The sequence below is a fragment of the Chaetodon trifascialis genome, chromosome 9, assembly GCF_039877785.1.
Source record: "Chaetodon trifascialis isolate fChaTrf1 chromosome 9, fChaTrf1.hap1, whole genome shotgun sequence".
Lineage (NCBI taxonomy): Eukaryota > Metazoa > Chordata > Actinopteri > Chaetodontiformes > Chaetodontidae > Chaetodon > Chaetodon trifascialis.
Window position 1 is genome coordinate 24067994 of NC_092064.1, and position 24204 is coordinate 24092197.

Below are 24204 nucleotides of genomic sequence, written 5' to 3' on the forward strand. Positions count from 1 at the left end.
CTCAGTAGTTAATGCTACACCTAACCTGGTCAATACGATGCGGATAAATAAGGGTAAGTAATAACACACAACCACAATCAGGTGACTCAAACAGGTGCTGCCCATTTTTCTTCTGTCATCATTTGAGGATAATTTCACAACAAATATGATGCGGACATATGACAGGCTAATAAAAGTGAAAGTGAAAAATGAAAGAAGGAATAAAATGACGGCAGCCAAATTGAAGTAGTAGCTGGGATCAAAACAGCCAGTTCTTATGATGGCAGCGTAGTCACAGAAAGTGTACTTGAGCGTGGTGTGGCAGTGAGGGAGAGGAAGCACAGTCACAGGCATGACAGACACAAGACAACAGGCCACAATCCACAGGACACATGTGAGGCCAAGAGTGCGCATGTTTGTCAGATAACTGTGGTACTGAAAAGGATAGCTAATCGCAACCAGTCTATCAAACGCCATAACTACTAATGCAAACATCTCCATCAATCCCCCCAAATTCAAAACAAACATCTGAATTATGCACGGCACATAGGATACAGTCTTAACACCAGCAAGCAGAACCCCAATCATTGTTGGACTGGCACTGGAGGTGTACAGTATATCAACAAGAGCCAGGTTACAAATCAGAAGATACATGGGTTTGTGTAATCTCTTGTCATAAATAATGAAGAGGATGTTTACAATATTGGCAAAAATGGCAAGAACATAGGCAATCAGTATAGCCCCACCTACTACCATAGGCCTTTTGGTTGTGTCAAAACCACCAATAATAAATGCTGTTACTTTGATTGAAGCATTCTGTAAAGGCATATTCAACAAAATGTCAAGATGGAAAAACTCAAGAAAGAAGTTGAGCAACAAAAAAAGCTCCTCTTAATGCAAAGATCATTCAGCATATTGTCGAGCTTAACTGACAGTAACAGTTACAAAAACATCTGAGCTCTGTCACACAGCGCTCACTACAGCCAACGCTGGAGTTCAGCAGACAGTGTTCAGGATATAGGGTTTTAAGACTCACCAGGACAGACACATTTCACTGGGCGGACCCATCGTCCAATCACATTGGATAATGAGCCTGGTCACTCTGAGCATTGCAGCTCGATCTGTGATTATCATGTTCATACAGAGTAATTAAAGTTTGAATGCCAAAATCCCAAGATACTCAGACTCTGTGAGACACACTGTGAGGAATGAAATGGCAGGAGAGTTCAAGTGAGATGTCACCGCTACAACCGAGCGCTCACCCATGTGCTCCAAAAACAGAGCTGCTTACAGAGCACAGGCCTCAGGCCTAAACTCCACTCTTCCATAATGTGCATCCAGACTATGAAGGAACACATATGGAATGATGTAGTGAACAAAAAAGTGTTAAACAAACCAGAATATGTTTTATATTTTAGCTTTTTCAAAGTAGCCACCATTTGCTTTGATGACAGCTTTGCGCACTCTTGGCCTTGGCCTCTCAATCAGCTTCATGAGGTAGTCACCAGGAGTGGTTTTCCGACAGTGTTGAAGGAGTTCCCAGAGGTGCTGGTACTGTATGTCTGGATATATTTCCAAAAAGTGTTCGAATTACGTCAAACATGGTTGTTCCTTGCTGAAGCCTCATAAAGTCAGCCTATCTCTGGCTGAATTTATTGCAAACAAGTCACATTTAGATGTGAGTAAAAGTCTAAATAGTTGTATGTGTGTGAATTTACATTTCCATCGTCATATCTTACAATTGTCAAACTTGGTTCAGTTCTGTCATGAAGTCACTGAGAGTGCTCCGTAATGACTGCATGCTGTTTCTACAATTAGCTATGTTTTGTCAGTTTTGAACTCTACTAGCATCTGACTGGATTATAAGATGTATGGCATTTTTTATGTCAAGACCAAATGATATAAACAGTCATTTGATCATGTTAGCATGTTAGCATGCGGATGATGAACCAACGGTGTGTCTGTAGAGTCCTGGGGCTCTATTTTCGATTCGGCCGCAGGCGCGGTGCAAAGTCAGGTGTGCGTCGCCGATGGGGCGTGGTGCCGCAGACTTTGGTATTTTCGTGCACTGTGCCGCCGGCGCACTTTAGATGCATGTGTGAGGGGAGAAGGCGTGGAGTGGGTTTGACACAGCCGAGTCAAATCTTCACCAATCACACCAGCTCCTCGCCTCACCTTTAAAAACATTTCTGGGGAGGCACATGGCAAGTTTCGAGGATGACTGAGCCCGTGCAGGAAGTGTCCGACGCCCGAACTTCTCCCAGGAGGACACTGACGTAACTCATGTCTAAATATGAGGTCCTTAGATGGTAACTCCTCGGCCCCCTCCTCCATGAAATGACGTGGGTAATAGCGGACAACAATCATCACTTACGTTTTTTCCATGTGTCTGTCTCTCTCTGTCTCTGGAGTGCTCTGAGATCGATGCCACGGCTGTTTCTGGTTGGCACAGTGACGTTAATTGATTAGTTCGCATCCCTGTTTCACCTGTGTACATTCGGTCAGGGTGAGTGACCATTACGCGTGCCGAACGCGCCTGCGATGTGGTCAGATGAGATGCTGATCAAAATATATAAATTTAGGTCTGACTGTATGTGCTGACTCAGATAGTTGCATTGAATCGTGGCTGTTGCTAATTATTGATCACAGTGTGCGTTCGATGACTGACCGAGCACTGCTGAAAACACCGTTAAAACCGCACTGCCGTCTTGTTGAAGGTGTGATATATGGCGTCATCAACCACGTTTTCAGTTGATAGCCGTTATCACCTAGCAGCCACCCGTCCAGAGGGATGTCCCCCTGAAAGTCTGTATGGATGCTAAGATTGGCCAGGATGAACGAGTCATGTGCCGACCCGGGGAAAGTGGCATACACGTTTGTCACCAGGCAATTTGAGTCACAGATCACCAAACATCCCTGTTTCTCCTGCGTACATTCGGTCAGGTTGAGTGACCATTACGCGTACCGAATGCGCTTGTGATGTGGTCAGATGAGATACTGATCAAAATATATAAATATAGGTCTGACTGTATGTGCTGACTCAGATAGTTGCATTGAATCGTGGCTGTTGCTAATTATTGATCGCAGTGAAATGCCAGACACTGTGGAAACCTGCCTGTGAGGTATTGTTGACGTGAGCGCACGACTCTGCAGGTTGACGAAAATCACTTGCCCAGCGGTGCACTGCTGGTGCACAGAGTTGACCAGGTCTGGGGTGGCGAGCTTTCAGCGCACTTTTACGTCGCCGGCGTGGACCGAAATGGAACAAAAATCCAAATCCGGTGGCTGATTATGCCGACACCTCCCCCTAGTGCGCCGCAATGCCCATCCTGGCGCACCTCTGTGCACCTCGGTTTACCAAAATACTAAGTGCGCTGTGCGCCTGCCTGCGCTGCACGAAAATACCACTGCGTGAGATGCGCATCCTGCGCCGCGCCGGCGGCGTAATCGAAAATAGAGCCCATTGTCTTTTTATCTTATATCAGGAAAGCTTGAGCTCATGGTTTTTTGACCAGCAAATGCATAAAAAACTCCTTTCTCTAACTTCTCCAACTCATCCTCTGATCCTGTTTGGAGCTTTCCCAGCATACTCTGAGCTGGTGATGGGGTACACCCTTAACGGGTCAATCACAGGGATAACCACAGACAACCACGTTCACATTAACAGGAAATGAAGGTTTCTGGACACAGAGCACACAGGGGACAGCCACGCAGACGCAGGAAGAAAGCAGTGACTGTTGCCACTTTTGATCCTGCGTGTATTCGTCTATTGATGTTGTGTTCAGGGTAACAAGTTACTGTCAGAAAGTTTTGTCTTGGAGGCAGAGTGACATGTTTCTTTGAGGCCGATGACACTCAGAGGCAACAGCACAAATGAGTTCCAAGAGGAAGCTAATTAGTGTCTCGTGTCAATAATGGTCTCAAGTGTGTGATTAAAGTGTGCATGTGTGAGTCCTGGCCTGTGTGTGTGTCTTTTACCTTTGTGAATTCTCATCTCAAAACACTCTTACGCAATGCTGTTTACCCCAGAATTGCTTGTTTTTCTTACATATTCCAAACACATATATCTTCAACTGAAGCCATTATTTTGGTTATTTTTATTATTTTTGTTAACATGAACCTTTTAATTTGCTATTTACACATGAATTGTTGATGTCTTGACGCCAGGAAGAAGTGAAATTTGTGACAAGACAGGACGAGTAGCCTGGAAGGCAGCGATACATGAGGCCTGAAACCTCACTGGTCACCATACATTCTTGTTCATGGAGCCAAACACTGTTTGGCTCTGAAGTTCCTGGGTCTTCCACATTAAAAATGGAGGTCACAGGTCAACAGCGATTACTCTGATTATCAAAATAATTTTCCCATTGATTGAGTGTATGTTTGTATGTAATGTAATTTCTTATTTTTGGGAGAGAGTAATAAAGTTTATGAGCCACATCTGAAGAAGCACAGTCAGTGTCCTTCTGTCATTGTGCAAGAAAACACAAGCAAACAATTAAAACACAGCCACATGAAGAAAACATCCTCACCTACAGCATACGAGCAAACACAGAAACACTACAAAATGTGGTTTCTTAAGTTGCAGGGCATTGAGCTCTCAGCACCGCCATACAGGAAAGACAATGAAGAGAGACCACCATGAAACACTGGGGATATTAACACTCCTGCCCCACCATCAGTCTAGGAACTCACTGGGGCTTTTACTCCTGTAGGATTTTTAATCCATTAGCACAATTAAATTAATGGTTCTTCCAATTGTCAAATGGCTCTTAGAATTACTGTTCCACTCACAGAACACTGAATTCATATTCTCTTCCTAATAGCTTTTTATTTCTCTTTTTACTCCACTACAAGTATGTAGTGCTTTAGACACTAATTACAAATTAAGAGTGATGCATAGAAAACAAGTAACATCCAATAAATTATGATATAGTTTTATATTAAACTACCTAACAGTATACAAGTTCAGTTGAAATTATTAGTGGATTGACAGAAAACTGACTGTTGGGACAATTATAGTCATCTTTCATGCAAAATGTGAGGATTTGGTGCTTGTCCTTTTAATTATTTTACTGAATTTAATCTATGTTTAACATTTTTGAATTTTGTAGTATTGGTTTGACAAAATAAACTAATTGAGAGCATTTTTGACTTTTTTCAGAATTTTTACAAGCCAAACAATCAATTGATTACTTGAGAAAATAATTAGAAGATTAATCCAAAATGACAATAACCATTAGTTGTAGTCTGAAACAGTTCAAAATGAGGTCCACCCCAAACAACTACTAGAGTAAAGTCCTGCTTTTGCATCAATGCAATAATAATCTAATGATAAAATATACAGTAGCATGACAGTCACAGGGGCCATTTTTCTGCATTGAGTAATTTCATCTTTAATACTTTAAATACATGTTTCTGATTGTAGTTGCATGCTTTTGTTCAGTAATGTTTACAATGCAGGACCTTTACTTGTAACAGAGTATTTTCACTGTGTAGTATTCGTGCTTTTGCTTGATTATGAACCTCAAACCTTCACAGACCTGCTGACAAAGTTTCCTTTTCACTTGCAGGCCCATGCAGTGCGCTGCTTATTTTGATGCATAGAAATATACGGATGATATGAAAACTGTATATATGTATATATGTGTTTTTGCACAGACAGAAATACTAAGTGTAACTGTTTGTAATTTCAATTTCTATCCTCCTCTTCCTTTTCCTCTCCTGAGCTCCTCCCATGCTGTTGCTGTGTTTCTGAGGCTACGTTTACACTTAGGGAAAGCGCATATGTTTTCATACGGTTTGGCCTCTCGTTTACACGCAAACAGAGTTTTTTTTACGCAAAATGATCATTTTTAAAAACTCTGGCCAAAGTGGAGATTTCCGAAAATGCCGGATATGTGTCGGCATTTTAGGTTCCGAAACGTCACAACACGCGAATGAAAATACTTAATGTCATGTGAGCGACCTATGTTTACACTCTTGCCCATAGGTTTGGCATAGTTATGATGTGCTCGACGGCGTATGCGGGTTCATGTAAACGACAACATTTTTGAAAACCACATTGTGTGCACGATGTTATTTTTGAAAACGGAAGGGCCAAAATATCCGTTTTCCAAAATACCCTGCTACATGTAAACATAGGCTGAGCCTGCCATTTGTCACTTGTCACCAGGTATCCTCAGTGAGCTCAGTGTGTTGCACACCTGTGACTGATCGATTCATCGGCTCTCATCTGCTGCCTGACATCCCAGTTGCTCCTTATCAGTAATTAGATGTAGAACTCACAACAAAGCAGGCATTTTTGTAACAAAGGTTTTATGAGTTCGGTTCAGTTTGGGGGAAAGAATGAGGAATAAAGAGTCCAAGAGTCTAATTAATTTGAGCTTCAGTCATTTTTACTGACTATACATTATTATCACCAGTATGAAAACATGTGAGCGTCAGCGTTTGCTCCGTCTTTGCTTTCATTCACACACTTATAACACAGGACAAAGTACAGTAACATGTGTAACATCAGCATTATCTCTATCATAATATATATATCACAGTATTTCCAACATTATCTTTTCTATTTGTGTCAACTGGCAGTAGTTTTCTAACATTATCAGCATGTGTCCTATCAGTAAAAACAATGTATTCTGTTTCAGATACAAGATGCAGCTGATTTGTGTCTGTACAAGGGGCAGAAGCTGGTTTTCCAGACATCATTCAAGAAATAAAACATTTTTTAAAAATAATGTCAAAACATGTCTTCAAATCCTAAAGAAAGCTAATAATGTGATACTAAGTTAATCCTGATACAAGGCTACTCAAGGCTGATGTTGTAAAATAGCAGCTCTGATATGCTGATATGTACCTGAGACAGGCATCTGTTGTCCAATGATGATAAAGCATTTTATATGTCAATGTCTTAATGTCTGATAATTTATTGATATGAAAAGAGGTAACAAGAAAATAGTTTGGAAAATGCATTGATGAATGTTTTCCATCATTTTTAGTACAATATTTAGACCATTAAAGGATGCAGTGCTTAATAGAAAGTGAATTCACAATTCACAGCAATCTACTGGGATGCCCCAACTCTTTTGAATCTGTTAAAGATCTTATATTTAATTTCTTTTGTCCTGAGACAGTACACAAAAGGATTTACAAGAGGTGGGCCGAGGACGGCGCCGATCATTAAGCCATGACGTTCCTCAGTAGTTAATGCTACACCTAACCTGGTCAATACGATGCGGATAAATAAGGGTAAGTAATAACACACAACCACAATCAGGTGACTCAAACAGGTGCTGCCCATTTTTCTTCTGTCATCATTTGAGGATAATTTCACAACAAATATGATGCGGACATATGACAGGCTAATAAAAGTGAAAGTGAAAAATGAAAGAAGGAATAAAATGACGGCAGCCAAATGGAAGTAGTAGCTGGGATCAAAACAGCCAGTTCTTATGATGGCAGCGTAGTCACAGAAAGTGTACTTGAGCGTGGTGTGGCAGTGAGGGAGAGGAAGCACAGTCGCAGACATGACAGACACAAGACAGCAGGCCACAATCCACAGGACACATGTGAGGCCAAGAGTGCGCACGTTTGTCAGATAACTGTGGTACTGAAAAGGATAGCTAATCGCAACCAGTCTATCAAACGCCATAACTACTAATGCAAACATCTCCATCAATCCCCCCAAATTCAAAACAAACATCTGAATTATGCACGGCACATAGGATACAGTCTTAACACCAGCAAGCAGAACCCCAATCATTGTTGGACTGGCACTGGAGGTGTACAGTATATCAACAAGAGCCAGGTTACAAATCAGAAGATACATGGGTTTGTGTAATCTCTTGTCATAAATAATGAAGAGGATGTTTACAATATTGGCAAAAATGGCAAGAACATAGGCAATCAGTATAGCCCCACCTACTACCATAGGCCTTTTGGTTGTGTCAAAACCACCAATAATAAATGCTGTTACTTTGATTGAAGCATTCTGTAAAGGCATATTCAACAAAATGTCAAGATGGAAAAACTCAAAAAAGAAGTTGAGCAACAAAAAAAGCTCCTCTTAATGCAAAGATCATTCAGCATATCGTCGAGCTTAACTGACAGTAACAGTTAGAAAAACATCTGAGCTCTGTCACACAGCGTTCACTACAGCCAACGCTGGAGTTCAGCAGACAGTGTTCAGGATATAGGGTTTTAAGACTCACCAGGACAGACACATTTCACTGGGCGGACCCATCGTCCAATCACATTGGATAATGAGCCTGGTCACTCTGAGCATTGCAGCTCGATCTGTGATTATCATGTTCATACAGAGTAATTAAAGTTTGAATGCCAAAATCCCAAGATACTCAGACTCTGTGAGACACACTGTGAGGAATGAAATGGCAGGAGAGTTCAAGTGAGATGTCACCGCTACAACCGAGCGCTCACCCATGTGCTCCAAAAACAGAGCTGCTTACAGAGCACAGGCCTCAGGCCTAAACTCCACTCTTCCATAACATGCATCCAGACTATGAAGGAACACATATGGAATGATGTAGTGAACAAAAAAGTGTTAAACAAACCAGAATATGTTTTATATTTTAGCTTTTTCAAAGTAGCCACCATTTGCTTTGATGACAGCTTTGCGCACTCTTGGCCTTGGCCTCTCAATCAGCTTCATGAGGTAGTCACCAGGAGTGGTTTTCCGACAGTGTTGAAGGAGTTCCCAGAGGTGCTGGTACTGTATGTCTGGATAAATTTCCAAAAAGTGTTCGAATTACGTCAAACATGGTTGTTCCTTGCTGAAGCCTCATAAAGTCAGCCTATCTCTGGCTGAATTTATTGCAAACAAGTCACATTTAGATGTGAGTAAAAGTCTAAATAGTTGTATGTGTGTGAATTTACATTTCCATCCTCATATCTTACAATTGTCAAACTTGTTTCAGTTCTGTCATGAAGTCACTGAGAGTGCTCCGTAATGACTGCATGCTGTTTCTACAATTAGCTATGTTTTGTCAGTTTTGAACTCTACTAGCATCTGACTGGATTATAAGATGTATGGCATTTTTTATGTCAAGACCAAATGATATAAACAGTCATTTGATCATGTTAGCATGTTAGCATGCGGATGATGAACCAACGGTGTGTCTGTAGAGTCCTGGGGCTCTATTTTCGATTCGGCCGCAGGCGCGGTGCAAAGTCAGGTGTGCGTCGCCGATGGGGCGTGGTGCCGCAGACTTTGGTATTTTCGTGCACTGTGCCGCCGGCGCACTTTAGATGCATGTGTGAGGGGAGAAGGCGTGGAGTGGGTTTGACACAGCCGAGGCAAATCTTCACCAATCACACCAGCTCCTCGCCTCACCTTTAAAAACATTTCTGGGGAGGCACATGGCAAGTTTCGAGGATGACTGAGCCCGTGCAGGAAGTGTCCGACGCCCGAACTTCTCCCAGAAGGACACTGACGTAACTCATGTCTAAATATGAGGTCCTTAGATGGTAACTCCTCGGCCCCCTCCTCCATGAAATGACGTGGGTAATAGCGGACAACAATCATCACTTACGTTTTTTCCATGTGTCTGTCTCTCTCTGTCTCTCGAGTGCTCTGAGATCGATGCCACGGCTGTTTCTGGTTGGCACAGTGACGTTAATTGATTAGTTCGCATCCCTGTTTCACCTGTGTACATTCGGTCAGGGTGAGTGACCATTACGTGTGCCGAACGCGCCTGCAATGTGGTCAGATGAGATGCTGATCAAAATATATAAATTTAGGTCTGACTGTATGTGCTGACTCAGATAGTTGCATTGAATCGTGGCTGTTGCTAATTATTGATCGCAGTGTGCGTTCGATGACTGACCGAGCACTGCTGAAAGCACCGTTAAAACCGCACTGCCGTCTTGTTGAAGGTGTGATATATGGCGTCATCAACCACGTTTTCAGTTGATAGCCGTTATCACCTAGCAGCCACCCGTCCAGAGGGGTGTCCCCCTGAAAGTCTGTATGGATGCTAAGATTGGCCAGGATGAACGAGTCATGTGCCGACCTGGGGAAAGTGGCATACACGTTTGTCACCAGGCAATTTGAGTCACAGATCACCAAACATCCCTGTTTCTCCTGCGTACATTCGGTCAGGTTGAGTGACCATTACGCGTACCGAATGCGCTTGTGATGTGGTCAGATGAGATACTGATCAAAATATATAAATATAGGTCTGACTGTATGTGCTGACTCAGATAGTTGCATTGAATCGTGGCTGTTGCTAATTATTGATCGCAGTGAAATGCCAGACACTGTGGAAACCTGCCTGTGAGGTATTGTTGACGTGAGCGCACGACTCTGCAGGTTGACGAAAATCACTTGCCCAGCGGTGCACTGCTGGTGCACAGAGTTGACCAGGTCTGGGGTGGCGAGCTTTCAGCGCACTTTTACGTCGCCGGCGTGGACCGAAATGGAACAAAAATCCAAATCCGGTGGCTGATTATGCCGACACCTCCCCCTAGTGCGCCGCAATGCCCATCCTGGCGCACCTCTGTGCACCTCGGTTTACCAAAATACTAAGTGCGCCGTGCGCCTGCCTGCGCTGCACGAAAATACCACTGCGTGAGATGCGCATCCTGCGCCGCGCCGGCGGCGTAATCGAAAATAGAGCCCATTGTCTTTTTATCTTATATCAGGAAAGCTTGAGCTCATGGTTTTTTGACCAGCAAATGCATAAAAAACTCCTTTCTCTAACTTCTCCAACTCATCCTCTGATCCTGTTTGGAGCTTTCCCAGCATACTCTGAGCTGGTGATGGGGTACACCCTTAACGGGTCAATCACAGGGATAACCACAGACAACCACGTTCACATTAACAGGAAATGAAGGTTTCTGGACACAGAGCACACAGGGGACAGCCACGCAGACGCAGGAAGAAAGCAGTGACTGTTGCCACTTTTGATCCTGCGCGTATTCGTCTATTGATGTTGTGTTCAGGGTAACAAGTTACTGTCAGAAAGTTTTGTCTTAAAGGCAGAGTGACATGTTTCTTTGAGGCCGATGACACTCAGAGGCAACAGCACAAATGAGTTCCAAGAGGAAGCTAATTAGTGTCTCGTGTCAATAATGGTCTCAAGTGTGTGATTAAAGTGTGCATGTGTGAGTCCTGGCCTGTGTGTGTGTCTTTTACCTTTGTGAATTCTCATCTCAAAACACTCTTACGCAATGCTGTTTACCCCAGAATTGCTTGTTTTTCTTACATATTCCAAACACATATATCTTCAACTGAAGCCATTATTTTGGTTATTTTTATTATTTTTGTTAACATGAACCTTTTAATTTGCTATTTACACATGAATTGTTGATGTCTTGACGCCAGGAAGAAGTGAAATTTGTGACAAGACAGGACGAGTAGCCTGGAAGGCAGCGATACATGAGGCCTGAAACCTCACTGGTCACCATACATTCTTGTTCATGGAGCCAAACACTGTTTGGCTCTGAAGTTCCTGGGTCTTCCACATTAAAAATGGAGGTCACAGGTCAACAGCGATTACTCTGATTATCAAAATAATTTTCCCATTGATTGAGTGTATGTTTGTATGTAATGTCATTTCTTATTTTTGGGAGAGAGTAATAAAGTTTATGAGCCACATCTGAAGAAGCACAGTCAGTGTCCTTCTGTCATTGTGCAAGAAAACACAAGCAAACAATTAAAACACAGCCACATGAAGAAAACATCCTCACCTACAGCATACGAGCAAACACAGAAACACTACAAAATGTGGTTTCTTAAGTTGCAGGGCATTGAGCTCTCAGCACCGCCATACAGGAAAGACAATGAAGAGAGACCACCATGAAACACTGGGGATATTAACACTCCTGCCCCACCATCAGTCTAGGAACTCACTGGGGCTTTTACTCCTGTAGGATTTTTAATCCATTAGCACAATTAAATTAATGGTTCTTCCAATTGTCAAATGGCTCTTAGAATTACTGTTCCACTCACAGAACACTGAATTCATATTCTCTTCCTAATAGCTTTTTATTTCTCTTTTTACTCCACTACAAGTATGTAGTGCTTTAGACACTAATTACAAATTAAGAGTGATGCATAGAAAACAAGTAACATCCAATAAATTATGATATAGTTTTATATTAAACTACCTAACAGTATACAAGTTCAGTTGAAATTATTAGTGGATTGACAGAAAACTGACTGTTGGGACAATTATAGTCATCTTTCATGCAAAATGTGAGGATTTGGTGCTTGTCCTTTTAATTATTTTACTGAATTTAATCTATGTTTAACATTTTTGAATTTTGTAGTATTGGTTTGACAAAATAAACTAATTGAGAGCATTTTTGACTTTTTTCAGAATTTTTACAAGCCAAACAATCAATTGATTACTTGAGAAAATAATTAGAAGATTAATCCAAAATGACAATAACCATTAGTTGTAGTCTGAAACAGTTCAAAATGAGGTCCACCCCAAACAACTAGTAGAGTAAAGTCCTGCTTTTGCATCAATGCAATAATAATCTAATGATAAAATATACAGTAGTATGACAGTCACAGGGGCCATTTTTCTGCATTGAGTAATTTCACCTTTAATACTTTAAATACATGTTTCTGATTGTAGTTGCATGCTTTTGTTCAGTAATGTTTACAATGCAGGACTTTTACTTGTAACAGAGTATTTTCACTGTGTAGTATTCGTGCTTTTGCTTGATTATGAACCTCAAACCTTCACAGACCTGCTGACAAAGTTTCCTTTTCACTCGCAGGCCCATGCAGTGTGCTGCTTATTTTGATGCATAGAAATATACGGATGATATGAAAACTGTATATATGTATATATGTGTTTTTGCACAGACAGAAATACTAAGTGTAACTGTTTGTAATTTCGATTTCTATCCTCCTCTTCCCTTTCCTCTCCTGAGCTCCTCCCATGCTGTTGCTGTGTTTCTGAGGCTACGTTTACACTTAGGGAAAGCGCATATGTTTTCATACGGTTTGGCCTCTCATTTACACGCAAACAGAGTTTTTTTTACGCAAAATGATCATTTTTAAAAACTCTGGCCAAAGTGGAGATTTCCGAAAATGCCGGATATGTGTCGGCATTTTAGGTTCCGAAGCGTCACAACACGCGAATGAAAATACTTAATGTCATGTGAGCGACCTATGTTTACACTCTTGCCCATAGGTTTGGCATAGTTATGATGCGCTCGACGGCGTATGCGGGTTCATATAAACGACAACATTTCTGAAAACCACATTGTGTGCACGATGTTATTTTTGAAAACGGAAGGGCCAAAATATCCGTTTTCCAAAATACCCTGCTACATGTAAACGTAGGCTGAGCCTGCCATTTGTCACTTGTCACCAGGTATCCTCAGTGAGCTCAGTGTGTTGCACACCTGTGACTGATCGATTCATCGGCTCTCATCTGCTGCCTGACATCCCAGCTGCTCCTTATCAGTAATTAGATGTAGAACTCACAACAAAGCAGGCATTTTTGTAACAAAGGTTTTATGAGTTCGGTTCAGTTTGGGGGAAAGAATGAGGAATAAAGAGTCCAAGAGTCTAATTAATTTGAGCTTCAGTCATTTTTACTGACTATACATTATTATCACCAGTATGAAAACATGTGAGCGTCAGCGTTTGCTCCGTCTTTGCTTTCATTCACACACTTATAACACAGGACAAAGTACAGTAACATGTGTAACATCAGCATTATCTCTATCATAATATATATATCACAGTATTTCCAACATTATCTTTTCTATTTGTGTCAACTGGCAGTAGTTTTCTAACATTATCAGCATGTGTCCTATCAGTAAAAACAATGTATTCTGTTTCAGATACAAGATGCAGCTGATTTGTGTCTGTACAAGGGGCAGAAGCTGGTTTTCCAGACATCATTCAAGAAATAAAACATTTTTTAAAAATAATGTCAAAACATGTCTTCAAATCCTAAAGAAAGCTAATAATGTGATACTAAGTTAATCCTGATACAAGGCCACTCAAGGCTGATGTTGTAAAATAGCAGCTCTGATATGCTGATATGTACCTGAGACAGGCATCTGTTGTCCAATGATGATAAAGCATTTTATATGTCAATGTCTTAATGTCTGATAATTTATTGATATGAAAAGAGGTAACAAGCAAATAGTTTGGAAAATGCATTGATGAATGTTTTCCATCATTTTTAGTATAATATTTAGACCATTAAAGGATGCAGTGCTTAATAGAAAGTGAATTCACAATTCACAGCAATCTACTGGGATGCCCCAACTCTTTTGAATCTGTTAAAGATCTTATATTTAATTTCTTTTGTCCTGAGACAGTACACAAAAGGATTTACAAGAGGTGGGCCGAGGACGGCGCCGATCATTAAGCCATGACGTTCCTCAGTAGTTAATGCTACACCTAACCTGGTCAATACGATGCGGATAAATAAGGGTAAGTAATAACACACAACCACAATCAGGTGACTCAAACAGGTGCTGCCCATTTTTCTTCTGTCATCATTTGAGGATAATTTCACAAAAAATATGATGATGACATATGACAGGCTAATAAAAGTGAAAGTGAAAAATGAAAGAAGGAATGAAAGGATGGCAGCCAAATTGAAGTAGTAGCTGGGATCAAAACAGCCAGTTCTTATGATGGCAGCGTAGTCACAGAAAGTGTACTTGAGCGTGGTGTGGCAGTGAGGGAGAGGAAGCACAGTCGCAGGCACAACAGACACAAAACAACAGGCCGCAATCCACAGGACACATGTGAGGCCAAGAGTGCGCACGTTTGTCAGATAACTGTGGTACTGAAAAGGATAGCTAATCGCAACCAGTCTATCAAACGCCATAACTACTAATGCAAACATCTCCATCAATCCCCCCAAATTCAAAACAAACATCTGAATTATGCACGGCACATAGGATACAGTCTTAACACCAGCAAGCAGAACCCCAATCATTGTTGGAGTGGCACTGGAGGTGTACAGTATATCAACAAGAGCCAGGTTACAAATCAGAAGATACATGGGTTTGTGTAATCTCTTGTCATAAATAATGAAGAGGATGTTTACAATATTGGCAAAAATGGCAAGAACATAGGCAATCAGTATAGCCCCACCTACTACCATAGGCCTTTTGGTTGTGTCAAAACCACCAATAATAAATGCTGTTACTTTGATTGAAGCATTCTGTAAAGGCATATTCAACAAAATGTCAAGATGGAAAAACTCAAAAAAGAAGTTGAGCAACAAAAGAAGCTCCTCTTAATACAAAGATCATTCAGCATATTGTCGAGCTTAACTGACAGTAACAGTTACAAAAACATCTGAGCTCCGTCACACAGCGCTCACTACAGCCAACGCTGGAGTTCAGCAGACAGTGTTCAGGATATAGGGTTTTAAGACTCACCAGGACAGACACATTTCACTGGGCGGACCCATCGTCCAATCACATTGGATAATGAGCCTGGTCACTCTGAGCATTGCAGCTCGATCTGTGATTATCATGTTCATACAGAGTAATTAAAGTTTGAATGCCAAAATCCCAAGATACTCAGACTCTGTGAGACACACTGTGAGGAATGAAATGGCAGGAGAGTTCAAGTGAGATGTCACCGCTACAACCGAGCGCTCACCCATGTGCTCCAAAAACAGAGCTGCTTACAGAGCACAGGCCTCAGGCCTAAACTCCACTCTTCCATAACATGCATCCAGACTATGAAGGAACACATATGGAATGATGTAGTGAACAAAAAAGTGTTAAACAAACCAGAATATGTTTTATATTTTAGCTTTTTCAAAGTAGCCACCATTTGCTTTGATGACAGCTTTGCGCACTCTTGGCCTTGGCCTCTCAATCAGCTTCATGAGGTAGTCACCAGGAGTGGTTTTCCGACAGTGTTGAAGGAGTTCCCAGAGGTGCTGGTACTGTATGTCTGGATATATTTCCAAAAAGTGTTCGAATTACGTCAAACATGGTTGTTCCTTGCTGAAGCCTCATAAAGTCAGCCTATCTCTGGCTGAATTTATTGCAAACAAGTCACATTTAGATGTGAGTAAAAGTCTAAATAGTTGTATGTGTGTGAATTTACATTTCCATCCTCATATCTTACAATTGTCAAACTTGTTTCAGTTCTGTCATGAAGTCACTGAGAGTGCTCCGTAATGACTGCATGCTGTTTCTACAATTAGCTATGTTTTGTCAGTTTTGAACTCTACTAGCATCTGACTGGATTATAAGATGTATGGCATTTTTTGTGTCAAGGCCAAATGATATAAACAGTCATTTGATCATGTTAGCATGTTAGCATGCGGATGATGAACCACTAGTGTGTCTGTAGACTCTTGGTATTGTTATCTTATATCAGGAAAGCTTGAGCTCATGGTTTTTTGGCCAGCAAATGCATAAAAAACACTTTTCTCTAACTTAACTCACTTCTCCAGCTCATCCTCTGGTCCTGTTTGGAGCCTTTCCCAGCATACTCTGAGCTGGTAGTGGGGTAGGGTAGACTGAGTATAGTTGAGACACTTTTTGCTTCTCCATTTTTGAACAGATATTGCACAAAAGCTCTGCACTGAAAATAAATGAATTTTCATATGCTGTTTAATTTGTTTTTATAATAAGTTATTATTGATGATTATCATTTATTATTTGTTTATTTTTGTTCAGACACCTATTGAAATCCATTGATGATGACTGAACATCAATTGTAAATGCAATAAAAAAAAAAAAAAAGACAATTTGACAAGATAATTCAATATAAATTAATTCCTCTTCATTGAAATTAAAAACAATGGAATATTATTGTAAACAAGCAATAATACAAAACTAAACAACAAACAACAACGAAAAAACATCATCATTAATTCACTCATCACAGTGATGGCATATGTAACTTTGGTTGCCAGATGTGCACTCTACATGAGACCACATGCCACATCTGGAACACAACACCCTTTGCTCTCCTGGTTTTGACCTTGAAAACCATTCCTTGCACACCCGGCACTGGGTGTCTTCTGCGCTCTTCTTCTTTTTCCCTCCTTCCTTCTTTTCTGCCAGGATCTTTCTTTTCACCTTCAAGGAGGACTCTTTCTTCTCCTCTTCAAGGGCCTTCTTTTCAGGGGTATCTGTGAGAATGGTGCTGATCCTTTTCCTCCGCTGCTGACGATTGACCTTTCTGGGGCCAGCTTTCGGGTGAGGCCTGACTATTTCAGGAGAAAAGTCTGGAACAGACTCCTGGTGAACAGGAAAACACACACATATGAATATTTAACTTTCAGAATTGGACAAGCAATATAGTATAAGTAAAATACATTTTTCTTACTTCAGTGGTGATAATTTCCTCCTCTTGAAGAGACAGAGGAACACCAACTAATGTGAGGGTCACTTCTTGAACACCCTCAGAGTTTACGGTTATGACAGGCCTAGGAAGAGCAGTGGACAGTGGTCCAGCTGATGTGAGGGAGGCAGAGGGCAGCTCAGGTGGACTGAGGTTGACCATGGATGGTCTGGCTGTTGTGAGGGAGGCAGAGAGCAGCTCAGATGGACTGAGGTTGACCATGCATGGTCCGGCTGCTGTGAGGGCAGCAGCAGATGGCCCAGATGTTGTGGGGGCGGCAGTGGACGGCTCAGGGAGAGATGCTTCTGGAAGGGGCCTGTCAGTGACTGATGCAGGGAGAAAATCATCTTTCTTGAAAATGTCTGCTTTGTATGGCCAGATGCCAGTGCTTGAGAAGCCCTTTTTTACATTCAGGGTTGACGCTGCCAGGAGCAAGATGTTGTTCAGCAACTGTGGAAGGTTGTAGATGGTCACCGTTTCTCCTGGATGCTCTCGGTGCCACTTGTCTATCTTGCTGTTGAAGTGCTTCTTAAGTGGCCCATAGACAGCCTTGTCCAGAGGTTGTAAATGATGCGTGCAGTGTGGTGGAAAGGACAACATCACCACACCGTTTTCCCGGCAGAAGTTGATGGCTTCGATTGAAATGTGGGAGGAGTGGTTGTCCAACAGAAGCAGGACCTTCCTCTCTTGAGCTGGCCTGGCATGATGGCTCCTGCATCCATCCGCTGCCATTGGCTGTGCCTATTGACCCCTCAGGACCACCACGGATAAAATGTGGCAGGTACTTCTTCCGGGTAAAGACAAAATGGGGGGGGGGGGGGGGGGTGATGTTGCCAAGAGCATTTCCTGCCAATGCCATCGTAACCAGGACCCCTCTCTCAGCTGATGTCACTGCTGCCACTCTTCTCACTCCCTTCATGGTGACAAGTAAACCAGGTTTCTGGACAGTCATGACCCCCGTCTCATCAACATTCCAAACATCTTTGGCCTCAAAGTTGTGCTTCTTGTAGAATGAGGCTAGCTTATCAAAGAAGGTTGCCACATTCAACTCATTGAAATTAGCATTTCGGTGGAGATCTCCACATGAAGTTGGTAAACCAACTTGCCACTGCCATGCCATTTTCTGCCCAGTGTGGAGGACAAGGCAACCTGTAGAAAGCTGCCAATTCAAAGGCCAATTTGCGAACCTGAAACAATAATAATTAAAAAAAAAACTTTGATAATGCACTTGCATTGAACTAGTCTAATATGTTTCATGTTACAACTGAATAATCTCATGATTTAAAATTAAAAGCTATTTAAAAATGCATTTACAGAAAATTGATGTGCAACAAAACATCTGTTATGTATTATGATACTGGCTTATCTGTCATTGTATTTGACCTGGTCTCACCCTATAGGTGTTTTTAGTGCATTCCTACCTCTTTTGGGGGTAGCCCGTAGTATAAGGCTGCTGCATAGGCTACCAGGCTGAGCTCCTGTTCAGCAGTAAAAACTGCATTGCAACTCCTGTACCATACTGAGGGCAACATGCTTGAGCCCTGTTCAGCCAATGCTATCTTCCTTTTGACATATCACGCAAGTGAACAGGAATGCAAAATTCCTTAGCTCCACTCCGAACTGACCTCCCTTCCTGCACCACTTCTGAGGTCCTCTCCAAGACCTGTGCTGGCACTCTCCTATTTGTGGTCCTAGCTCTGAAGCAGGGCATCCTGCAATAGGTATAGCACAAGAATACAAACATAAACAAAAAGTCCATACTAGGCTACACAACATAGCTAACACGCACACACTGCAAGTCTTTTTATTTCTAAACTCTAAAGTAGGCTAGGCTACACATCCCATAAAGGCTGTATCAACTGTGCCCGTTCTACCACCTTGCCTATTACACCACACACTAAATTATTCTTATATTATTCATGGTTAAAAAGATATCCATTAATATAACACTGTTCAAGTATCACAAATATTAAATTTTATTTTCATTTCATTTGTTGATTTGTTTGTGCTCTTATTATGACTTATAACATGTTATCGTTACACTGCACAACTTAACAGCATATGATGTAAGAGAACTCTATCACGGGTACAGTTGAGACATTGTGTCTCAACTTTGCCCCGCTAACCACTTTGTGTATTTCTCTAGATTGTGCAGTGACCTAACATGCTAGGTTAGCATGAAATATGTGAGCTTTTAGAGCACACAATAATGTTTGCAATGATGTAAGTTATGTTTGATGGTCACAAAAGGATAAAAATCTATTCATTGTGGAAGGGGCATGGTAAAGTGAAATTCTTTCCTTCGTAAAAAGACTTTTGCTGATATCTTCAGACTGGAGATGCTAACACTCTTCAAATTTCCCACCAACAAAGAGGATGCTAATTTGCATGTGCTGAGTAAAAATGGTGGCTCAGCCTTGCAGTGCAGGCAAGATATTAAGGGTGTTTCAACTGTACACGTCTCAACTATACTCAGTCTATCCTACACCCTTGACGGGTCAATCACAGGGATAACCACAGACAACCACGTTCACATTAACAGGAAATGAAGGTTTCTGGACACAGAGCACACAGGGGACAGCCACGCAGACACAGGAAGAAAGCAGTGACTGCTGCCACTTTTGATCCTGCGTGTATTCGTCTATTGATGTTGTGTTCAGGGTAACAAGTTACTGTCAGAAAGTTTTGTCTTGGAGGCAGAGTGACACTCAGAGGCAACAACACAAATGAGTTCCAAGAGGAAGCTAATTAGTGTCTCGTGTCAATAATGGTCTCAAGTGTGTGATTAAAGTGTGCATGTGTGAGTCCTGGCCTGTGTGTGTGTCTTTTACCTTTGTGAATTCTCATCTCAAAACACTCTTATGCAATGTTGTTTACCCCAGAATTGCTTGTTTTTCTTACATATTCCAAACACATATATCTTCAACTGAAGCCATTATTTTGGTTATTTTTATTATTTTTGTTAACATGAACCTTTTAACTTGCTATTTACACATGAATTGTTGATGTCTTGACGCCAGGAAGAAGTGAAATCTGTGAGAGCAGCAGGACGAGTAGCCTGGAAGGCAGCGAAACATGAGGCCTGAAACCTCACTGGTCACCATACATTCTTGTTCATGGAGCCAAACACTGTTTGGCTCTGAAGTTCCTGTGTGTATGTTTGTATGAATGTAAGCCCAAATGAATCATTGTATTTCTTATTTTTGGGAGAGAGTAATAAAGTTTATGAGCCACATCTGAAGAAGCACAGTCAGTGTCCTTCTGTCATTGCGCAAGAAAACACAAACAAACAGATAAAACCCAACCACATGAAAACTGAGGGGATATTAACATTCCTGCCCCACCATCAGTCTAGGAACTCACTGGGGCTTTTACTCCTGTAGGATTTTTAATCCATTAGAACAATTAAATTAATGGTTTTTCCAATTAGCCATCATTAGGTGAGTGTACTTTGCATAGAATATGCATTATTTCCCATCTGACCAATCAGTTCATTGTTAATTACTATGTTTTACACACACACACACACACACACACACACACACACACACACACACACACACACACACACACACACACACACACACATACTGTATATCACATATAAATCACATTATATATTTTATTCTAAGAATTACTCAGCATTAATGTTCCAATTCTTTTTTTGTCTTCCTAATAGCTTTTTATTCGGCTGTCTGCCATCCTCTCCCACATCCTCTTGTTCTTAAAAATTCCATCATCCACATTCTCAGTTTTTCTTTATCAATTATTGCCAAAGCAGGCCTGTTAATGAGCAGAATGGGGTAAGTTCTGCATCGTGCACGCAAATGATCCCACCCAACTCCCTCATGCTGTCATTCTCTAAGCAGCGTATATAAGATGCTGCGCAGAATTCAGTTTGGTTTGAAGTGCAGTGTGACCTTTATTGTCAGGGTTGCGATTTGCCTCTAAACTCTCGAAATAAAAAAAAATGACACTTAGAAAACAGGTAGATCCTAAAGACAGCCTGTGATAATTGATGATGGACCAATTACAGTCTTGCACATTTCTATTTCCACAGCATTTTCTTGCATTTTAATACATAAATTATGTTTTACACGAACATAACAACAGTCAAAGACTTCATGATAATTGGATTCCCAGGACTTCATCCAGCATATTATGGACCTGCGTCTGCACTTCTTTTCTTCACCTACTTATTCATCCTTGCTGGAAACTTTTTTATTTTAGTTTTTGTTGGGCTTGAGAGGTGTCTTTACAAGCCAACATATCTGATCTTCTGTCATTTGGCAATGAATGATTTGTTGTTTGGGACAGTGACCTTACCGAAAATGATATCCAGGTATTGGTGGGATAACAAGATGATTTCTTTTGCTGCCTGCTTCACTCAGATGTATTTTGTTCATTCCTTGGGAGCTATTCATTCTCTCCTTCTGTTGGTAATGTCACTTGATCGTTTCATTGCAGTTTTTCTTCCTTTAAAATATCCCGTTCTGATTACAAACAATAACATTTCTATAGCTTGCGGGTTGTCGTGGATTGGGACATTTCTCAGGATGATGGGTATTGTATATCACGCTCAAACCTTGCCTTATTGTAATTCTAACATCATTGTGCAGTGTTATTGTGACCACATTTCAATCACGAACCTGGCATGTGGTGAAAGTGTCAAATTTGTTCAGGCTGTTGCTGTTGGTTTTGCGATGTTCAGCCTCTTGCTTCCACTTTCATTTGTCATTTTTTCCTATATTTCCATCTTTGCAATAGTTTTGAGAATGCGAAACATTGAGGGACGATACAAAACCTTATCAACTTGCACACCTCAATTATTAATTTCTTGCCTGTACTACTTGCCGAGGTGTTTTGTTTATCTGGCTCATGCCGTGGGATTTTCTTTCAGTCTGGACATCCGCATTTTATTGATTTTACTGTACAGTCTTCTTCCTTGTGCTGTTAATCCAATCATATATTGCTTCAAAACCAAGGATATCAAAGATATTTTGATGAAGAGACTGACAAATGCTAAAGTTGGAATGAAGCAAGCTTCAAAGTAATGCATATACTGTCAGGATATGTACCATTATCTCTGCATATCAAATGAAAAAGCACTTCCATTCTAGAGTAATTGAGATTGCAAGCTTGTGCTTCATTTTTTGTGAATGTACGCATGTTGGAGTTCTGCTCAATGAATTTAAATGCAGTTGTTTGCGTTGTCTGCTCTCTAAGAGGCGGCACGATGATGCAGCAGGTAGTGCACGTGCCTCACAGCAAGAAGGTCGCTGGTTCGATCCCTAGACAGGGCCTTTCTGTGTGAAGTTTGCATGTTCTTCCTGTGCACGCGTGGGTTCTCGCCGGGTACTCCGGCTTCCTCCCACAGACCAAAAACATGCTCATTAGGTTAATTGGTGACTCTAAAATCACCTTAGGTGTGAGTGTGAATGGTTGTTTGTCTTGTGTGTTGCCCTGCGATCGACTGGCGACCGGTCCAGGGTGTACCCCGCCTCTTGCCTGTTGACAGCCCCCCGCAACCCCGAAAGGGATAGGCGGTATAGAAAATGGATGGATGGATGGATGCTCTCTAAAAAATGAATGTGAGAAATTGACCTGATGTGGCATTCAAATTAAACAAAACTGTAACATGCCAAAAAGATGTTTACTGCATGTTTCTTTCACATGTTGATATATTTCCATGAGCCTGGTTAAAATTAGGGCCGCATGGTGGCGCAGCAGGTAGTGCATGTTCTTCCCGTGCATGCGTGGGTTCTCTCCGGGCACTCCAGCTTCCTCCCACAGACCAACATGCTCATTAGGTTGATTGGTGACTCTAAATTCTAGGTGTGAGTGTGAGTGTGAATGGTTGTGTGTATGTGCCCTGCGATCGGCTGGCGACCAGTCCAGGGTGTACCCCGCTTCTCGCCGTTGACAGCTGAGATAGGCTCCGCCCCCCCCGCGACCCCGAAAGGGATAAGCGGCATAGAAAATGGATGGATGGTTAAAATTAACAAACAATATTTAGAAAGAAAAGTTGTTCCATGTCATTGTACCTGAAGTCAGATCAAGCCACCTGAGCTGTCTTATGATGCACACATGAGGGATTTTAGCAAGCGAGACATATTCAGATATATCAGCATAATGTGGAAACTGTGTCTGATAAGATAAAAACACCCTGCACATCTTTAGAACCTGTTTTGCTATCACACAAACATCAAACCTTGAACACATAACACCATCTTTCTTTTCTTTCTCTTCTTAACATACCTGTGTTTCATTGATTGAGATCTGCTTTAGTTTTATCTTTTAAAGGCTTAAAATAGTTTTATTACTGCACAAGATTCATCCAAACCCTGAAGTAAATGTTCAACTTTATCAGAAATGTCTCATTTTGCACCAAATGTTCTTTCTGCCTTTAGTGCAATTTTAGTTTACTAGTTTTCAGGAAAATGTGTCCTTCAGCAAAACCATACATCAAAAAGAACACCAGCAGTTTGTTTAAGGTGAATCCAGTTTTGCATAGTTTTTACATGGCACCCACATATTTGTGCCCAAGTATTGACAGCATGCATTATAGTTTGTGCTATGAGAGTTTCAGTGTGGTGTTGCTCTTTAATGTGTGAGGCAGAAGGGGAAGGACCCAAGTACAGACAATGTAAAACAGCAACAGTTCAGGGGTTTATTGCAGCAGTGGACATGCAAAAGCTAAAGGCAGACAGGCAGGCAGGCAGGCAGGCAGGTAGATGCAAGTTCCAGGGACAGGTAGGTGGCTACAGGTGGCTGGAAAGCAGATGTCAAACAAAGAAACTACAAAACATAACGATCTTGCATTAAATGCTGCAGCCTGATGAGGAAAGTGGGAACAGGTGTGGAGTTTCATGTTGTACCAGCAGACTGAAGAGCACCTTCTATCC

The 24204-nt window shown here is 41.5% G+C and overlaps 1 protein-coding gene across 1 annotated transcript; it reads left to right on the forward strand.

The window, feature by feature from the left end:
* Positions 1-2196: 2196 nt before the first annotated feature.
* LOC139335944 (olfactory receptor 52E8-like) lies at positions 2197-22353 on the forward strand. The gene is made up of 3 exons (XM_070969727.1): positions 2197-2255; positions 14289-14314; positions 21413-22353. Exons 1-3 carry the CDS (start codon positions 2197-2199, stop codon positions 22351-22353), a joined length of 1026 nt encoding a protein of 341 aa, XP_070825828.1.
* Positions 22354-24204: the final 1851 nt, after the last annotated feature.

Coding starts and splice junctions, on each gene's coding strand:
- LOC139335944 (XM_070969727.1), top strand. CDS start 2,197: ATGACTGAGCCCGTGCAGGAAGTGTCCGACGCCCGAACTTCTCCCAGG. Junction 2,256..14,288: donor TCTCCCAGGAGGACACTGAC/GTAACTCATGTC, acceptor TTTTGTCCTGAG/ACAGTACACAAAAGGATTTA. Junction 14,315..21,412: donor CACAAAAGGATTTACAAGAG/GTGGGCCGAGGA, acceptor ACATAACAACAG/TCAAAGACTTCATGATAATT.